At 28.1% G+C, this 15,134-nt stretch overlaps 1 protein-coding gene across 1 annotated transcript; it reads right to left on the bottom strand.

Moving 5' to 3' along the window:
• Window positions 1–13,441: 13,441 nt before the first annotated feature.
• On the bottom strand, window positions 13,442–15,043 carry LOC117133342. The gene has a single exon (XM_033289342.1). It carries the CDS (start codon window positions 15,041–15,043, stop codon window positions 13,442–13,444), a length of 1,602 nt encoding a protein of 533 aa, XP_033145233.1.
• Window positions 15,044–15,134: the final 91 nt, after the last annotated feature.

The following is a 15,134-nucleotide window of genomic DNA, read 5'->3' as shown; positions in this document are numbered from 1 at the left end:
AAATAGGAAATTACATTGGAGATGGTCTTAGATAAAATAGGAAAACTCTATAATAGATATGGATTTGTCTCCAATGTATTCCTCTATTTCTTCCTCTAAAAAGAATATTCTTGATATATTCTTTTCTAATTTTACAAATAGTACCTTTTATTTGTGAAAGTTGAAAACCAACCCAATTTAGTATAACATTCATAAAACTATGATATTATTTACACTGAATATTTTTATAGAAACTATTATGTAAATAAAAATATGATTACATATTTATATAAATAGTACATTTTCACTAAATATATTTATTTTGGTTTTAATTGTTAAAGTAAAAAGTTAAAAGATCATTTTGTAAATAAAAAAGTATGCTTCTATAATAGAAGAATGTTATTTCTTCCTCTAAATATAGAGCTGAAAATAGCAATCTATATTTTAAAGAGAAAATAGAGTAGGGTTGGAGTGATTTTACTTCTAAATGCTATTATAGAGACAAATATAGAGGTGGGTTGGAGATGCTATAAGGCATGGCCGACGTAAATTATCGACGTTGAGATTTCAGCTTTTCTAATTCTTACTATTCTAATGTTTCAATATAAATTTGAATATTCCCTTTGCTTTATAATATAATGGTTTAAAAGTATTTTTTGTTTCACTATATAAATTGTTTTAATATTTCAATGTAACTTTATACTTATTGGATATTGGGTGGCCAGTTAAATTATGTAAATTACTATGTAATTGATTAAATTTATATATTAAATGACAGTTTTCTAAAGTAATAACTTTTAAATATTCTAAATTTTAACTAAAACTTGAGGATATAAGCTTCAGATAGAGTGTCCACGTAGGCGATAATAATCGACCAATGAAAAACTATATTTTTACCATGTCACCTCCTCTATTTGTTTTTACAAAATGATCCTTTAACGTTTTACTTAAAATATTATAACCGAAAATATTTTTTTAGTGAAATATATTATTTATCTAAATATTATATTTTTTTTATTTACATAGTAGTTTGTAAAGAAATATTAAGTGTAAATAATATCATAATTTTATAAAATACTAAAATAAATTGGGCTAGTTTTCAATTTTCACAAATAAAAAATATTATTTGTAAACGTAGAAAAGAGTATATCAAGAATATTCCTTTTAGGAGAGAAAATAGAAAAATATATCGGAGACAAATCCATCTCTATTATGAAATTCCTCTATTTCAGAGAAAAAAATAAAGGAATACATTGGAGATGGTCTAAGGCATGGCCGACATAAATGATCGACGTTGAGATTTCAGCTTTTCTGATTCTTACTACTCTAATGTTTCAATATAATTTGAATATTCTATTTGTTTTATAATATAATGGTTTAAAAGTATTTTTTGTTTCATTATATAAATTGTTTTTATATTTCAATGCAACTTTATATTTATTGGATATTGCATGGACAATTAAATTATGTATATATTACTGTGTAATTGATTAAATTTTTATATTAAATGACAGTTTTCTAAAGTAATAACTTTTATATATTACAGAATTTAATTAAACTGATTACATTTTGAAACAGATAAAGCAATATATAAACTAACTCTATATAGATATGATGACAAAATTTTAAAATGGTCTTACCTTGAATTTCTCTCATTCTATGCATTACTAATTGGAAGGAGATAATCAACATCTAATATTATGTTACTCTGAGTATATTAGAAATGGTTGAACCATAAACTAATTAAGAATGATGTAAGAAAGACATAAAGATGTATTTCCAGTTATCACAAATATAGAATTAATTGACAACAACTTAATTAGGACAACAGAGAAGAGTTTTCATACCTTCTAATATTATAATATCGCACTATATTAGTAGCTAAATCAGTTTTCTTTAGCACAAATACTCACTACATTCTTGGAGTTTAAGTTTTTCTATCTGATTATATTAGTAGTTTGATTCCAAAAAAAAAAAAAACGGTCGAACTGTACATTGTAATTGGAGAAAGAAAACAAACAAAAATCAACCAAAGACTTTTAAGGTATATGAAACAAAAATTAGAAATAGAAATTCTCTACAATCAAAGAATATGGCAATAAAATTGTAAAATACAAAATAAAACAAAAAAAATATACACAGAAAGAAAGATTTAGTAAATTAAAATCATAATATAGTTTCTATAATTGATAGTGCTCAGTTACACTAAAAAGTCTAAATTTTGCAACATACATAGTTTTATTTGCATCTTTAAACCTACTATCTAATTAAAATGATTCTAAAAAAGTGTCAGCATGAAGAGTTAGAAAATATACCATAAAAAAATAAATCCTAACGCTAAACATACATTATCACTGATCACTAAAAAATCACGTTAGTAATAATAAAAATGAAATGACAACACATTTATTAAAACCATATAACGGCACGCAACAAGGTGTTATTAACTATACAAACTACAAATTAAATATGCTCAACGCAAACACACATAAAAATGAGACATCATATTTGGATATATTTAAATAAATAATTTTAAATATATTATATTCCTGATAATTTTCAAATTACTTAAAAAGAAACTAAATTATTAAAAAATCAATATACAAATAAAACTAAAGAAATATTTTTTAACGTCAAAATAATAAATGAATAAAAATATATTCTGTTTGGAATCAACACTTTGGGCGGAGGCACAAATTGTTAATGATTCCAGGATGGCCCCTGAAGCGGAGTTCAGAGTTAACTCACAGACTACAGGAAGATGGTGTTTCATTGACGGTTCTTGGAAAGACAAGGATTCTTTCTCAGGACAAGGCTGGTTCAGCACGCTTCCGGAGTTTGAGGGTTTGTTAGGGGCAAGGAATGTAAGGGCAAGTCTTTCACCTCTTCATGCGGAGTTGGAGGCTCTAATTTGGGCAATGGAGTGTATGAAGAACTTACGACAGTACCGGGTCACGTTTGCAACGGATTGTTCTCAATTGGTGAAGATGGTTTCGGAACCAGAAGAATGGCCGGCATTTGAAAGCTACCTGGAGGACATTAAGTTTTTGAGAAGAAGCTTTACCAACTCAGAGATTGTTCATGTTCCAAGGACGGAAAACATAAAGGCGGATCGCTTGGCACGTAGTGCTCGGACACAACCGTCTTTCGTCGTACACATGGATGCGGAGTTACCACATTGGTTTACAGAGTCTATATGAGTCTGTAAATTTTCTTGCTGTCAAAAAAAAATATATATATTCTGTTAATAAAATATATTTTAAATTTTAAAGACTTCTAATTCATGTAATATTACAAAATTCAAAATTTGCTTATTACAATTAATATTTACCATTAGATTTATTAAAATAATATTTTAGATCGATATTTGATTGTCAGTTTTCAACTATTACACGTAAAAAAATATTATTAAGTACGCTTTTATTTTTTGAAAAGGGGGTTTGATATTTTAAATAGGTTATTGGAGTACTTTTGTTTTGTGAATTTATTCGAGATGAGATTCCGATCTTTTAAACTAAGATAATTTATGTTATGTACATAATTATATTTTTTTGTACATAACTTTAAAATCTCGGACTTGATTCTTCATATTTTATTAGTTAATTGTGTTATATATAATAGAAATACTTACTTCAAACTAAAAATATAAAAAAAAAATTAAAAATTAGTTATATATAATTTAATATACAAAAATTCACGTACAAATAAAAATGATAAATGAAACAAATCTATACTATTATTTGCGAAGTAAATTTTCAGAATCGAGCTCTCACGTTAAAAGTTACACTGGTTAATGTCGATGTTACCCTTAATAAATTTTAATATAAAATAATTTAATTAAAAACGAATTTTATATTAATAATATTAAATTTGTAAAAAGATAATTCTCATATATTTTGTTGTTATCTTGAATAATATTTTATATTTCTAAAAAAATAAAATAATAATTATATATTGTGTTGTTATCTTTAAATAATATTTTTATTATTAAAATTAAGATATACAACTATTTTGCGAAGTAAATTTTCAGAATCGAGCTCTCACCTTAAAAGTTACACTGGTTAATGTCGATGTTACCCTTAATAAATTTTAATATAAAATAATTTAATTAAAAACGAATTTTATATTAATAATATTAAATTTGTAAAAAGATAATTCTCATATATTTTGTTGTTATCTTGAAATAATATTTTATATTTCTAAAAAAATAAAATAATAATTATATATTGTGTTGTTATCTTTAAATAATATTTTTATTATTAAAATTAAGATATACAACTATATATAATTAAATATTAATGAAGAAAAAACATTCTTATAAAAATATAGTCTAAAACATTTTTAATATATGAGTGTTTTGAGAAATTCAACACAATAATTAGTATATATATTTTAATGAAATTTTCTGTCATATATAAATTATTTTATGTTTGGTATAAACTTGTTATGATATAAATAATAACTTAACATATTGTTTGTTTGGTATAAACTTGTTAAGAATATAAATAATAACTTAGCATATTATTTTTAAATTAATAAAATATAAAATAATAAATATCTATAAAAAGATTATGCCCGCATGTGCGGGCAAGACACCTAGTTTAAATATATTATCCGCGCGTAGCGCGGAGAAAGGATCTAGTTCATGTAATAGATGATTATTTTTGATGTTTAATAATATCTTAATGTATTATGGATACATACTAAGTTCCAGTTTTAGGGTTTAGTTTATTTGTCCAGCCGTAGAATCCACCCAAAAGCTAGCTTGCAAATTAGCGATCAGCCCATACAAATCCCGATGGTACTCCTCTACACCACAGTCGCCGCGCTTACTCTCTCTCCTATATTCCTTTTAGGAGAGAAAATAGAAAAATATATCGGAGACAAATCCATCTCTATTATGAAATTCCTCTATTTCAGAGAAAAAAATAAAGGAATACATTGGAGATGGTCTAAGGCATGGCCGACATAAATGATCGACGTTGAGATTTCAGCTTTTCTGATTCTTACTACTCTAATGTTTCAATATAATTTGAATATTCTATTTGTTTTATAATATAATGGTTTAAAAGTATTTTTTGTTTCATTATATAAATTGTTTTTATATTTCAATGCAACTTTATATTTATTGGATATTGCATGGACAATTAAATTATGTATATATTACTGTGTAATTGATTAAATTTTTATATTAAATGACAGTTTTCTAAAGTAATAACTTTTATATATTACAGAATTTAATTAAACTGATTACATTTTGAAACAGATAAAGCAATATATAAACTAACTCTATATAGATATGATGACAAAATTTTAAAATGGTCTTACCTTGAATTTCTCTCATTCTATGCATTACTAATTGGAAGGAGATAATCAACATCTAATATTATGTTACTCTGAGTATATTAGAAATGGTTGAACCATAAACTAATTAAGAATGATGTAAGAAAGACATAAAGATGTATTTCCAGTTATCACAAATATAGAATTAATTGACAACAACTTAATTAGGACAACAGAGAAGAGTTTTCATACCTTCTAATATTATAATATCGCACTATATTAGTAGCTAAATCAGTTTTCTTTAGCACAAATACTCACTACATTCTTGGAGTTTAAGTTTTTCTATCTGATTATATTAGTAGTTTGATTCCAAAAAAAAAAAAAACGGTCGAACTGTACATTGTAATTGGAGAAAGAAAACAAACAAAAATCAACCAAAGACTTTTAAGGTATATGAAACAAAAATTAGAAATAGAAATTCTCTACAATCAAAGAATATGGCAATAAAATTGTAAAATACAAAATAAAACAAAAAAAATATACACAGAAAGAAAGATTTAGTAAATTAAAATCATAATATAGTTTCTATAATTGATAGTGCTCAGTTACACTAAAAAGTCTAAATTTTGCAACATACATAGTTTTATTTGCATCTTTAAACCTACTATCTAATTAAAATGATTCTAAAAAAGTGTCAGCATGAAGAGTTAGAAAATATACCATAAAAAAATAAATCCTAACGCTAAACATACATTATCACTGATCACTAAAAAATCACGTTAGTAATAATAAAAATGAAATGACAACACATTTATTAAAACCATATAACGGCACGCAACAAGGTGTTATTAACTATACAAACTACAAATTAAATATGCTCAACGCAAACACACATAAAAATGAGACATCATATTTGGATATATTTAAATAAATAATTTTAAATATATTATATTCCTGATAATTTTCAAATTACTTAAAAAGAAACTAAATTATTAAAAAATCAATATACAAATAAAACTAAAGAAATATTTTTTAACGTCAAAATAATAAATGAATAAAAATATATTCTGTTTGGAATCAACACTTTGGGCGGAGGCACAAATTGTTAATGATTCCAGGATGGCCCCTGAAGCGGAGTTCAGAGTTAACTCACAGACTACAGGAAGATGGTGTTTCATTGACGGTTCTTGGAAAGACAAGGATTCTTTCTCAGGACAAGGCTGGTTCAGCACGCTTCCGGAGTTTGAGGGTTTGTTAGGGGCAAGGAATGTAAGGGCAAGTCTTTCACCTCTTCATGCGGAGTTGGAGGCTCTAATTTGGGCAATGGAGTGTATGAAGAACTTACGACAGTACCGGGTCACGTTTGCAACGGATTGTTCTCAATTGGTGAAGATGGTTTCGGAACCAGAAGAATGGCCGGCATTTGAAAGCTACCTGGAGGACATTAAGTTTTTGAGAAGAAGCTTTACCAACTCAGAGATTGTTCATGTTCCAAGGACGGAAAACATAAAGGCGGATCGCTTGGCACGTAGTGCTCGGACACAACCGTCTTTCGTCGTACACATGGATGCGGAGTTACCACATTGGTTTACAGAGTCTATATGAGTCTGTAAATTTTCTTGCTGTCAAAAAAAAATATATATATTCTGTTAATAAAATATATTTTAAATTTTAAAGACTTCTAATTCATGTAATATTACAAAATTCAAAATTTGCTTATTACAATTAATATTTACCATTAGATTTATTAAAATAATATTTTAGATCGATATTTGATTGTCAGTTTTCAACTATTACACGTAAAAAAATATTATTAAGTACGCTTTTATTTTTTGAAAAGGGGGTTTGATATTTTAAATAGGTTATTGGAGTACTTTTGTTTTGTGAATTTATTCGAGATGAGATTCCGATCTTTTAAACTAAGATAATTTATGTTATGTACATAATTATATTTTTTTGTACATAACTTTAAAATCTCGGACTTGATTCTTCATATTTTATTAGTTAATTGTGTTATATATAATAGAAATACTTACTTCAAACTAAAAATATAAAAAAAAAATTAAAAATTAGTTATATATAATTTAATATACAAAAATTCACGTACAAATAAAAATGATAAATGAAACAAATCTATACTATTATTTGCGAAGTAAATTTTCAGAATCGAGCTCTCACGTTAAAAGTTACACTGGTTAATGTCGATGTTACCCTTAATAAATTTTAATATAAAATAATTTAATTAAAAACGAATTTTATATTAATAATATTAAATTTGTAAAAAGATAATTCTCATATATTTTGTTGTTATCTTGAATAATATTTTATATTTCTAAAAAAATAAAATAATAATTATATATTGTGTTGTTATCTTTAAATAATATTTTTATTATTAAAATTAAGATATACAACTATTTTGCGAAGTAAATTTTCAGAATCGAGCTCTCACCTTAAAAGTTACACTGGTTAATGTCGATGTTACCCTTAATAAATTTTAATATAAAATAATTTAATTAAAAACGAATTTTATATTAATAATATTAAATTTGTAAAAAGATAATTCTCATATATTTTGTTGTTATCTTGAAATAATATTTTATATTTCTAAAAAAATAAAATAATAATTATATATTGTGTTGTTATCTTTAAATAATATTTTTATTATTAAAATTAAGATATACAACTATATATAATTAAATATTAATGAAGAAAAAACATTCTTATAAAAATATAGTCTAAAACATTTTTAATATATGAGTGTTTTGAGAAATTCAACACAATAATTAGTATATATATTTTAATGAAATTTTCTGTCATATATAAATTATTTTATGTTTGGTATAAACTTGTTATGATATAAATAATAACTTAACATATTGTTTGTTTGGTATAAACTTGTTAAGAATATAAATAATAACTTAGCATATTATTTTTAAATTAATAAAATATAAAATAATAAATATCTATAAAAAGATTATGCCCGCATGTGCGGGCAAGACACCTAGTTTAAATATATTATCCGCGCGTAGCGCGGAGAAAGGATCTAGTTCATGTAATAGATGATTATTTTTGATGTTTAATAATATCTTAATGTATTATGGATACATACTAAGTTCCAGTTTTAGGGTTTAGTTTATTTGTCCAGCCGTAGAATCCACCCAAAAGCTAGCTTGCAAATTAGCGATCAGCCCATACAAATCCCGATGGTACTCCTCTACACCACAGTCGCCGCGCTTACTCTCTCTCCTATATTCCTTTTAGGAGAGAAAATAGAAAAATATATCGGAGACAAATCCATCTCTATTATGAAATTCCTCTATTTCAGAGAAAAAAATAAAGGAATACATTGGAGATGGTCTAAGGCATGGCCGACATAAATGATCGACGTTGAGATTTCAGCTTTTCTGATTCTTACTACTCTAATGTTTCAATATAATTTGAATATTCTATTTGTTTTATAATATAATGGTTTAAAAGTATTTTTTGTTTCATTATATAAATTGTTTTTATATTTCAATGCAACTTTATATTTATTGGATATTGCATGGACAATTAAATTATGTATATATTACTGTGTAATTGATTAAATTTTTATATTAAATGACAGTTTTCTAAAGTAATAACTTTTATATATTACAGAATTTAATTAAACTGATTACATTTTGAAACAGATAAAGCAATATATAAACTAACTCTATATAGATATGATGACAAAATTTTAAAATGGTCTTACCTTGAATTTCTCTCATTCTATGCATTACTAATTGGAAGGAGATAATCAACATCTAATATTATGTTACTCTGAGTATATTAGAAATGGTTGAACCATAAACTAATTAAGAATGATGTAAGAAAGACATAAAGATGTATTTCCAGTTATCACAAATATAGAATTAATTGACAACAACTTAATTAGGACAACAGAGAAGAGTTTTCATACCTTCTAATATTATAATATCGCACTATATTAGTAGCTAAATCAGTTTTCTTTAGCACAAATACTCACTACATTCTTGGAGTTTAAGTTTTTCTATCTGATTATATTAGTAGTTTGATTCCAAAAAAAAAAAAAAACGGTCGAACTGTACATTGTAATTGGAGAAAGAAAACAAACAAAAATCAACCAAAGACTTTTAAGGTATATGAAACAAAAATTAGAAATAGAAATTCTCTACAATCAAAGAATATGGCAATAAAATTGTAAAATACAAAATAAAACAAAAAAAATATACACAGAAAGAAAGATTTAGTAAATTAAAATCATAATATAGTTTCTATAATTGATAGTGCTCAGTTACACTAAAAAGTCTAAATTTTGCAACATACATAGTTTTATTTGCATCTTTAAACCTACTATCTAATTAAAATGATTCTAAAAAAGTGTCAGCATGAAGAGTTAGAAAATATACCATAAAAAAATAAATCCTAACGCTAAACATACATTATCACTGATCACTAAAAAATCACGTTAGTAATAATAAAAATGAAATGACAACACATTTATTAAAACCATATAACGGCACGCAACAAGGTGTTATTAACTATACAAACTACAAATTAAATATGCTCAACGCAAACACACATAAAAATGAGACATCATATTTGGATATATTTAAATAAATAATTTTAAATATATTATATTCCTGATAATTTTCAAATTACTTAAAAAGAAACTAAATTATTAAAAAATCAATATACAAATAAAACTAAAGAAATATTTTTTAACGTCAAAATAATAAATGAATAAAAATATATTCTGTTTGGAATCAACACTTTGGGCGGAGGCACAAATTGTTAATGATTCCAGGATGGCCCCTGAAGCGGAGTTCAGAGTTAACTCACAGACTACAGGAAGATGGTGTTTCATTGACGGTTCTTGGAAAGACAAGGATTCTTTCTCAGGACAAGGCTGGTTCAGCACGCTTCCGGAGTTTGAGGGTTTGTTAGGGGCAAGGAATGTAAGGGCAAGTCTTTCACCTCTTCATGCGGAGTTGGAGGCTCTAATTTGGGCAATGGAGTGTATGAAGAACTTACGACAGTACCGGGTCACGTTTGCAACGGATTGTTCTCAATTGGTGAAGATGGTTTCGGAACCAGAAGAATGGCCGGCATTTGAAAGCTACCTGGAGGACATTAAGTTTTTGAGAAGAAGCTTTACCAACTCAGAGATTGTTCATGTTCCAAGGACGGAAAACATAAAGGCGGATCGCTTGGCACGTAGTGCTCGGACACAACCGTCTTTCGTCGTACACATGGATGCGGAGTTACCACATTGGTTTACAGAGTCTATATGAGTCTGTAAATTTTCTTGCTGTCAAAAAAAAAATATATATATTCTGTTAATAAAATATATTTTAAATTTTAAAGACTTCTAATTCATGTAATATTACAAAATTCAAAATTTGCTTATTACAATTAATATTTACCATTAGATTTATTAAAATAATATTTTAGATCGATATTTGATTGTCAGTTTTCAACTATTACACGTAAAAAAATATTATTAAGTACGCTTTTATTTTTTGAAAAGGGGGTTTGATATTTTAAATAGGTTATTGGAGTACTTTTGTTTTGTGAATTTATTCGAGATGAGATTCCGATCTTTTAAACTAAGATAATTTATGTTATGTACATAATTATATTTTTTTGTACATAACTTTAAAATCTCGGACTTGATTCTTCATATTTTATTAGTTAATTGTGTTATATATAATAGAAATACTTACTTCAAACTAAAAATATAAAAAAAAATTAAAAATTAGTTATATATAATTTAATATACAAAAATTCACGTACAAATAAAAATGATAAATGAAACAAATCTATACTATTATTTGCGAAGTAAATTTTCAGAATCGAGCTCTCACGTTAAAAGTTACACTGGTTAATGTCGATGTTACCCTTAATAAATTTTAATATAAAATAATTTAATTAAAAACGAATTTTATATTAATAATATTAAATTTGTAAAAAGATAATTCTCATATATTTTGTTGTTATCTTGAATAATATTTTATATTTCTAAAAAAATAAAATAATAATTATATATTGTGTTGTTATCTTTAAATAATATTTTTATTATTAAAATTAAGATATACAACTATTTTGCGAAGTAAATTTTCAGAATCGAGCTCTCACCTTAAAAGTTACACTGGTTAATGTCGATGTTACCCTTAATAAATTTTAATATAAAATAATTTAATTAAAAACGAATTTTATATTAATAATATTAAATTTGTAAAAAGATAATTCTCATATATTTTGTTGTTATCTTGAAATAATATTTTATATTTCTAAAAAAATAAAATAATAATTATATATTGTGTTGTTATCTTTAAATAATATTTTTATTATTAAAATTAAGATATACAACTATATATAATTAAATATTAATGAAGAAAAAACATTCTTATAAAAATATAGTCTAAAACATTTTTAATATATGAGTGTTTTGAGAAATTCAACACAATAATTAGTATATATATTTTAATGAAATTTTCTGTCATATATAAATTATTTTATGTTTGGTATAAACTTGTTATGATATAAATAATAACTTAACATATTGTTTGTTTGGTATAAACTTGTTAAGAATATAAATAATAACTTAGCATATTATTTTTAAATTAATAAAATATAAAATAATAAATATCTATAAAAAGATTATGCCCGCATGTGCGGGCAAGACACCTAGTTTAAATATATTATCCGCGCGTAGCGCGGAGAAAGGATCTAGTTCATGTAATAAATGATTATTTTTGATGTTTAATAATATCTTAATGTATTATGGATACATACTAAGTTCCAGTTTTAGGGTTTAGTTTATTTGTCCAGCCGTAGAATCCACCCAAAAGCTAGCTTGCAAATTAGCGATCAGCCCATACAAATCCCGATGGTACTCCTCTACACCACAGTCGCCGCGCTTACTCTCTCTCCTACTCCAAGAGGAAGGCAGACTTACAAGCTATGCTCTGTGCTGTGGAATCTCTGTGCAACATGAAACAGAGGAATGTCCAGACTGAAACTCTTTTGCACCCTGTTCGCTTCCCTGAAGTTCAGCACATAGTGGAGAGCATTAATAAACCTACTTCCTCAGCTGGCTTCTTGGTCTCTGTATCATGTTTCAGCTTCAAAAAATAAAGTGGCTGTGGCAAGAGGAGGTCTGCTTTGGCTTCGTGATCTTATCCTGCAAGAAGCTCTGGTGGGTTAACTTGGCTCCAATCGTCGCGAGTTTCTTCCAGTCGAGCCAATCTCGACAGGCCTTGACGAGTCTTGGACAATTACTCTGTTATTTTTTAGTTTTTTACTTGTTAAAAAAAATGTGTACAGCATCTTTTGAACTTCTGATCTTATCAATCTTCTTAATGGCCTTGAGAGTTTCCTCTGTAACGTTCCTATCATATCTCTCAGGTCTGTTTCTCTTCTTCTCAAATTCAACTCTTTTTTTTTTGTGTGGAAAGGAAACAGTGACGAAACACACACAAAAAAAAAGACAAGCTTGGTAGTGAGAGGCTTGTGATCAAAAAAATATTTTAACTACCTGACTCATGTCCTTTCCGAGTGCTTTAGTATTTCGTACAGATCTGTATGTTGAAAAGGTGTTGCGTGCGTACAAGATTGAAAAATGCAAGCCTGTAAGTACATTTCAAGCTGAAAGTAGCTACTACAGATGTTCTTAAAGAGAAGAAAACTGAAGCTCATCATTGTCTTTTCTCATGGCGTATTGTGTGAGAAGAGGCGCATCTTATGTCGGGTAAGTCTCTAGGGTTTTCTGAATTAGTTACAAGAGGAGACTTTGTGCTAGGTTAATGGATAGAGAACTAGAACAAATTGTGTGTGAGAGAGAGAGAGAGAGAGAGAGAGATTGTATGAACACTGAAAGCTCTAAGTTTTGAACCAAGTTTCTTAGTGGATTTCAGAATGATTTCTCGGCGAGACGTAGGGTTAAGTGAAAGGCTTGAACTCTGTTAAATCTCTTGTGTTCTTTACTTTCTTGCATCTAACTTAATAGTAGTATATATACAAGGGAATGAGTGAACAAAGTGAGTTTAGAGATGAACAAACAACTTGAGTGACAAAACATCAACTCTGAGGAACATTCTCAGGTTCTGTTTTTCACAATATGCATTTTTGATAAGACAAGAGAAGGGATTGATTCAAAGACAAACTCATCGATGGATTACAAATTCTTTAGAAGATGACGGTTTCTCATCAAACAGCTAGAAGAACACAAGTACTTATCACCACCTTTGCTCATTATAACCTCAAGCCCTTTGCATTCCAAGCCACATATGCAGCAATGTCTTAGAGCAGCCAAACTGTTCTCCACCACCTCAAACTCATGGCTAAACAACTTGAAGCACTGTTTTAACTTCAAGTGTAAAGCACCAATTACACAATGAGTGTGGAAAGTGGAGCAACAATAGTCCTCATTACAAGTGTAGAACAATGCCTTCCCACCTATCTTCTTCTCACATATCTCGCACCAGTAATCACCTTCACATGTCTCATCCTTGACAAAGTCTAAGCTGAGAAGATGGTCATCATACTTGTGTCTTGCTAGTTTAGGTAACTGAGCACAATCAAACCCCAAATGCAAACCACATGTAGCACAAGACAGAACAGGAGAGGCCCATAACTTGCAGACACTACATATTTGGAGGTCATTTGATTTGATGGTAAGAAGGTGTTCATGAATTGATGTTTTAAAGGGCAAAGGGATTGAAGCACACCCTACCTCCAAGTTGAAGTCACAACATGAATACTTGAACCCATCATGGAACTGGCCACAAGCACTGCAGCAAAAGTGTTTTGCATGAAACTCTGTCCTTGCTGTAGATTTTCCATCCACTTCAAGTAGATGGTTATGAAGAATAGATCTCTTTTTCCAAGGAAGATTAGCACAACCTTCATGAACGTAGAACTCACATCCCTTGTAGCAGCAGAAGTAAGGATTATAAACAACAGGTAACTTGCAAGCTTGACATATTTTACTTACATCACTAACTTTACCATCCTTGTGGAATGCTAGATAATGTTCATGTGTGAAATGGTCTATGTATTTGTCTTCTACTATCTTGAATGGATAATCATCATCATCATCACCTTTGCTTGGTTTATTTTCAAGTTCTCTTGCCTTCTTTATTTTTTCGCAGGCTACAACATCTGAATGGACATATCTACATCCACAAGACCACGTCCTAGGGCTAAGAGAATAACTGCGTTGTTGAGAGTCATCTGGGAAGTAGACACAACGGATATGGTACATGAAGTTGCAAGGTAGACACATATAAGGAGATCGATCACCTTCGAACCCGCAAGCATCACAAGTGAAGGAGACTTTCTTCATCAGGAGGTGGAGTTTATGTTGACCGACCTTAGGTTGGTCAATCTCAAGCAATGGTGGGTTCTTGGCACAAGACATATCCAGCTTGAAGTCGCATATGAGACAGCGATAGACTAGTAACATAAGCTGTTCACCGCACAGGGAACAGCACATGCAACCATTTTGATCAGGTAGACTTTCACGCTTGACAAGCCAAAGAGGGTGTTGGGGATGGAAAGAATGAGTGATCACCTCTGGAGATAACTCGATACATTCCTTGTGGAAGAAGATATCGCATTCGGGACATTCAAGAAACTCGGCAGAGAGTTCTTTTCCTTCATAACACCCGGCGCATTGACCGTGGTCTGTGGTAGAGTATAAAGGATGGTCATGAATGGGGAACTTCTGAGAAATCAAGTGGTCATAGGGACTTGACAGGTGCAATACACGAGACATTTTGTGGAATCAAGAAAAAGCTCTTTCACTAGGATTCTGATACCAATTATAAAAGTTGCGACTCATATCAGATTCATGATGTATAAATATT

Source organism: Brassica rapa, chromosome A04, assembly GCF_000309985.2.
Source record: "Brassica rapa cultivar Chiifu-401-42 chromosome A04, CAAS_Brap_v3.01, whole genome shotgun sequence".
Classification (NCBI taxonomy): Eukaryota; Viridiplantae; Streptophyta; class Magnoliopsida; order Brassicales; family Brassicaceae; genus Brassica; species Brassica rapa.
Note: the sequence above shows the minus strand (reverse complement) of the source record. Positions and strands in the feature narration are given on the sequence as shown.

What these genes read in the sequence shown, in the direction of transcription:
- LOC117133342 (XM_033289342.1), bottom strand. Translation starts at nt 15,043, where the DNA reads ATGTCTCGTGTATTGCACCTGTCAAGTCCCTATGACCACTTGATTTCT.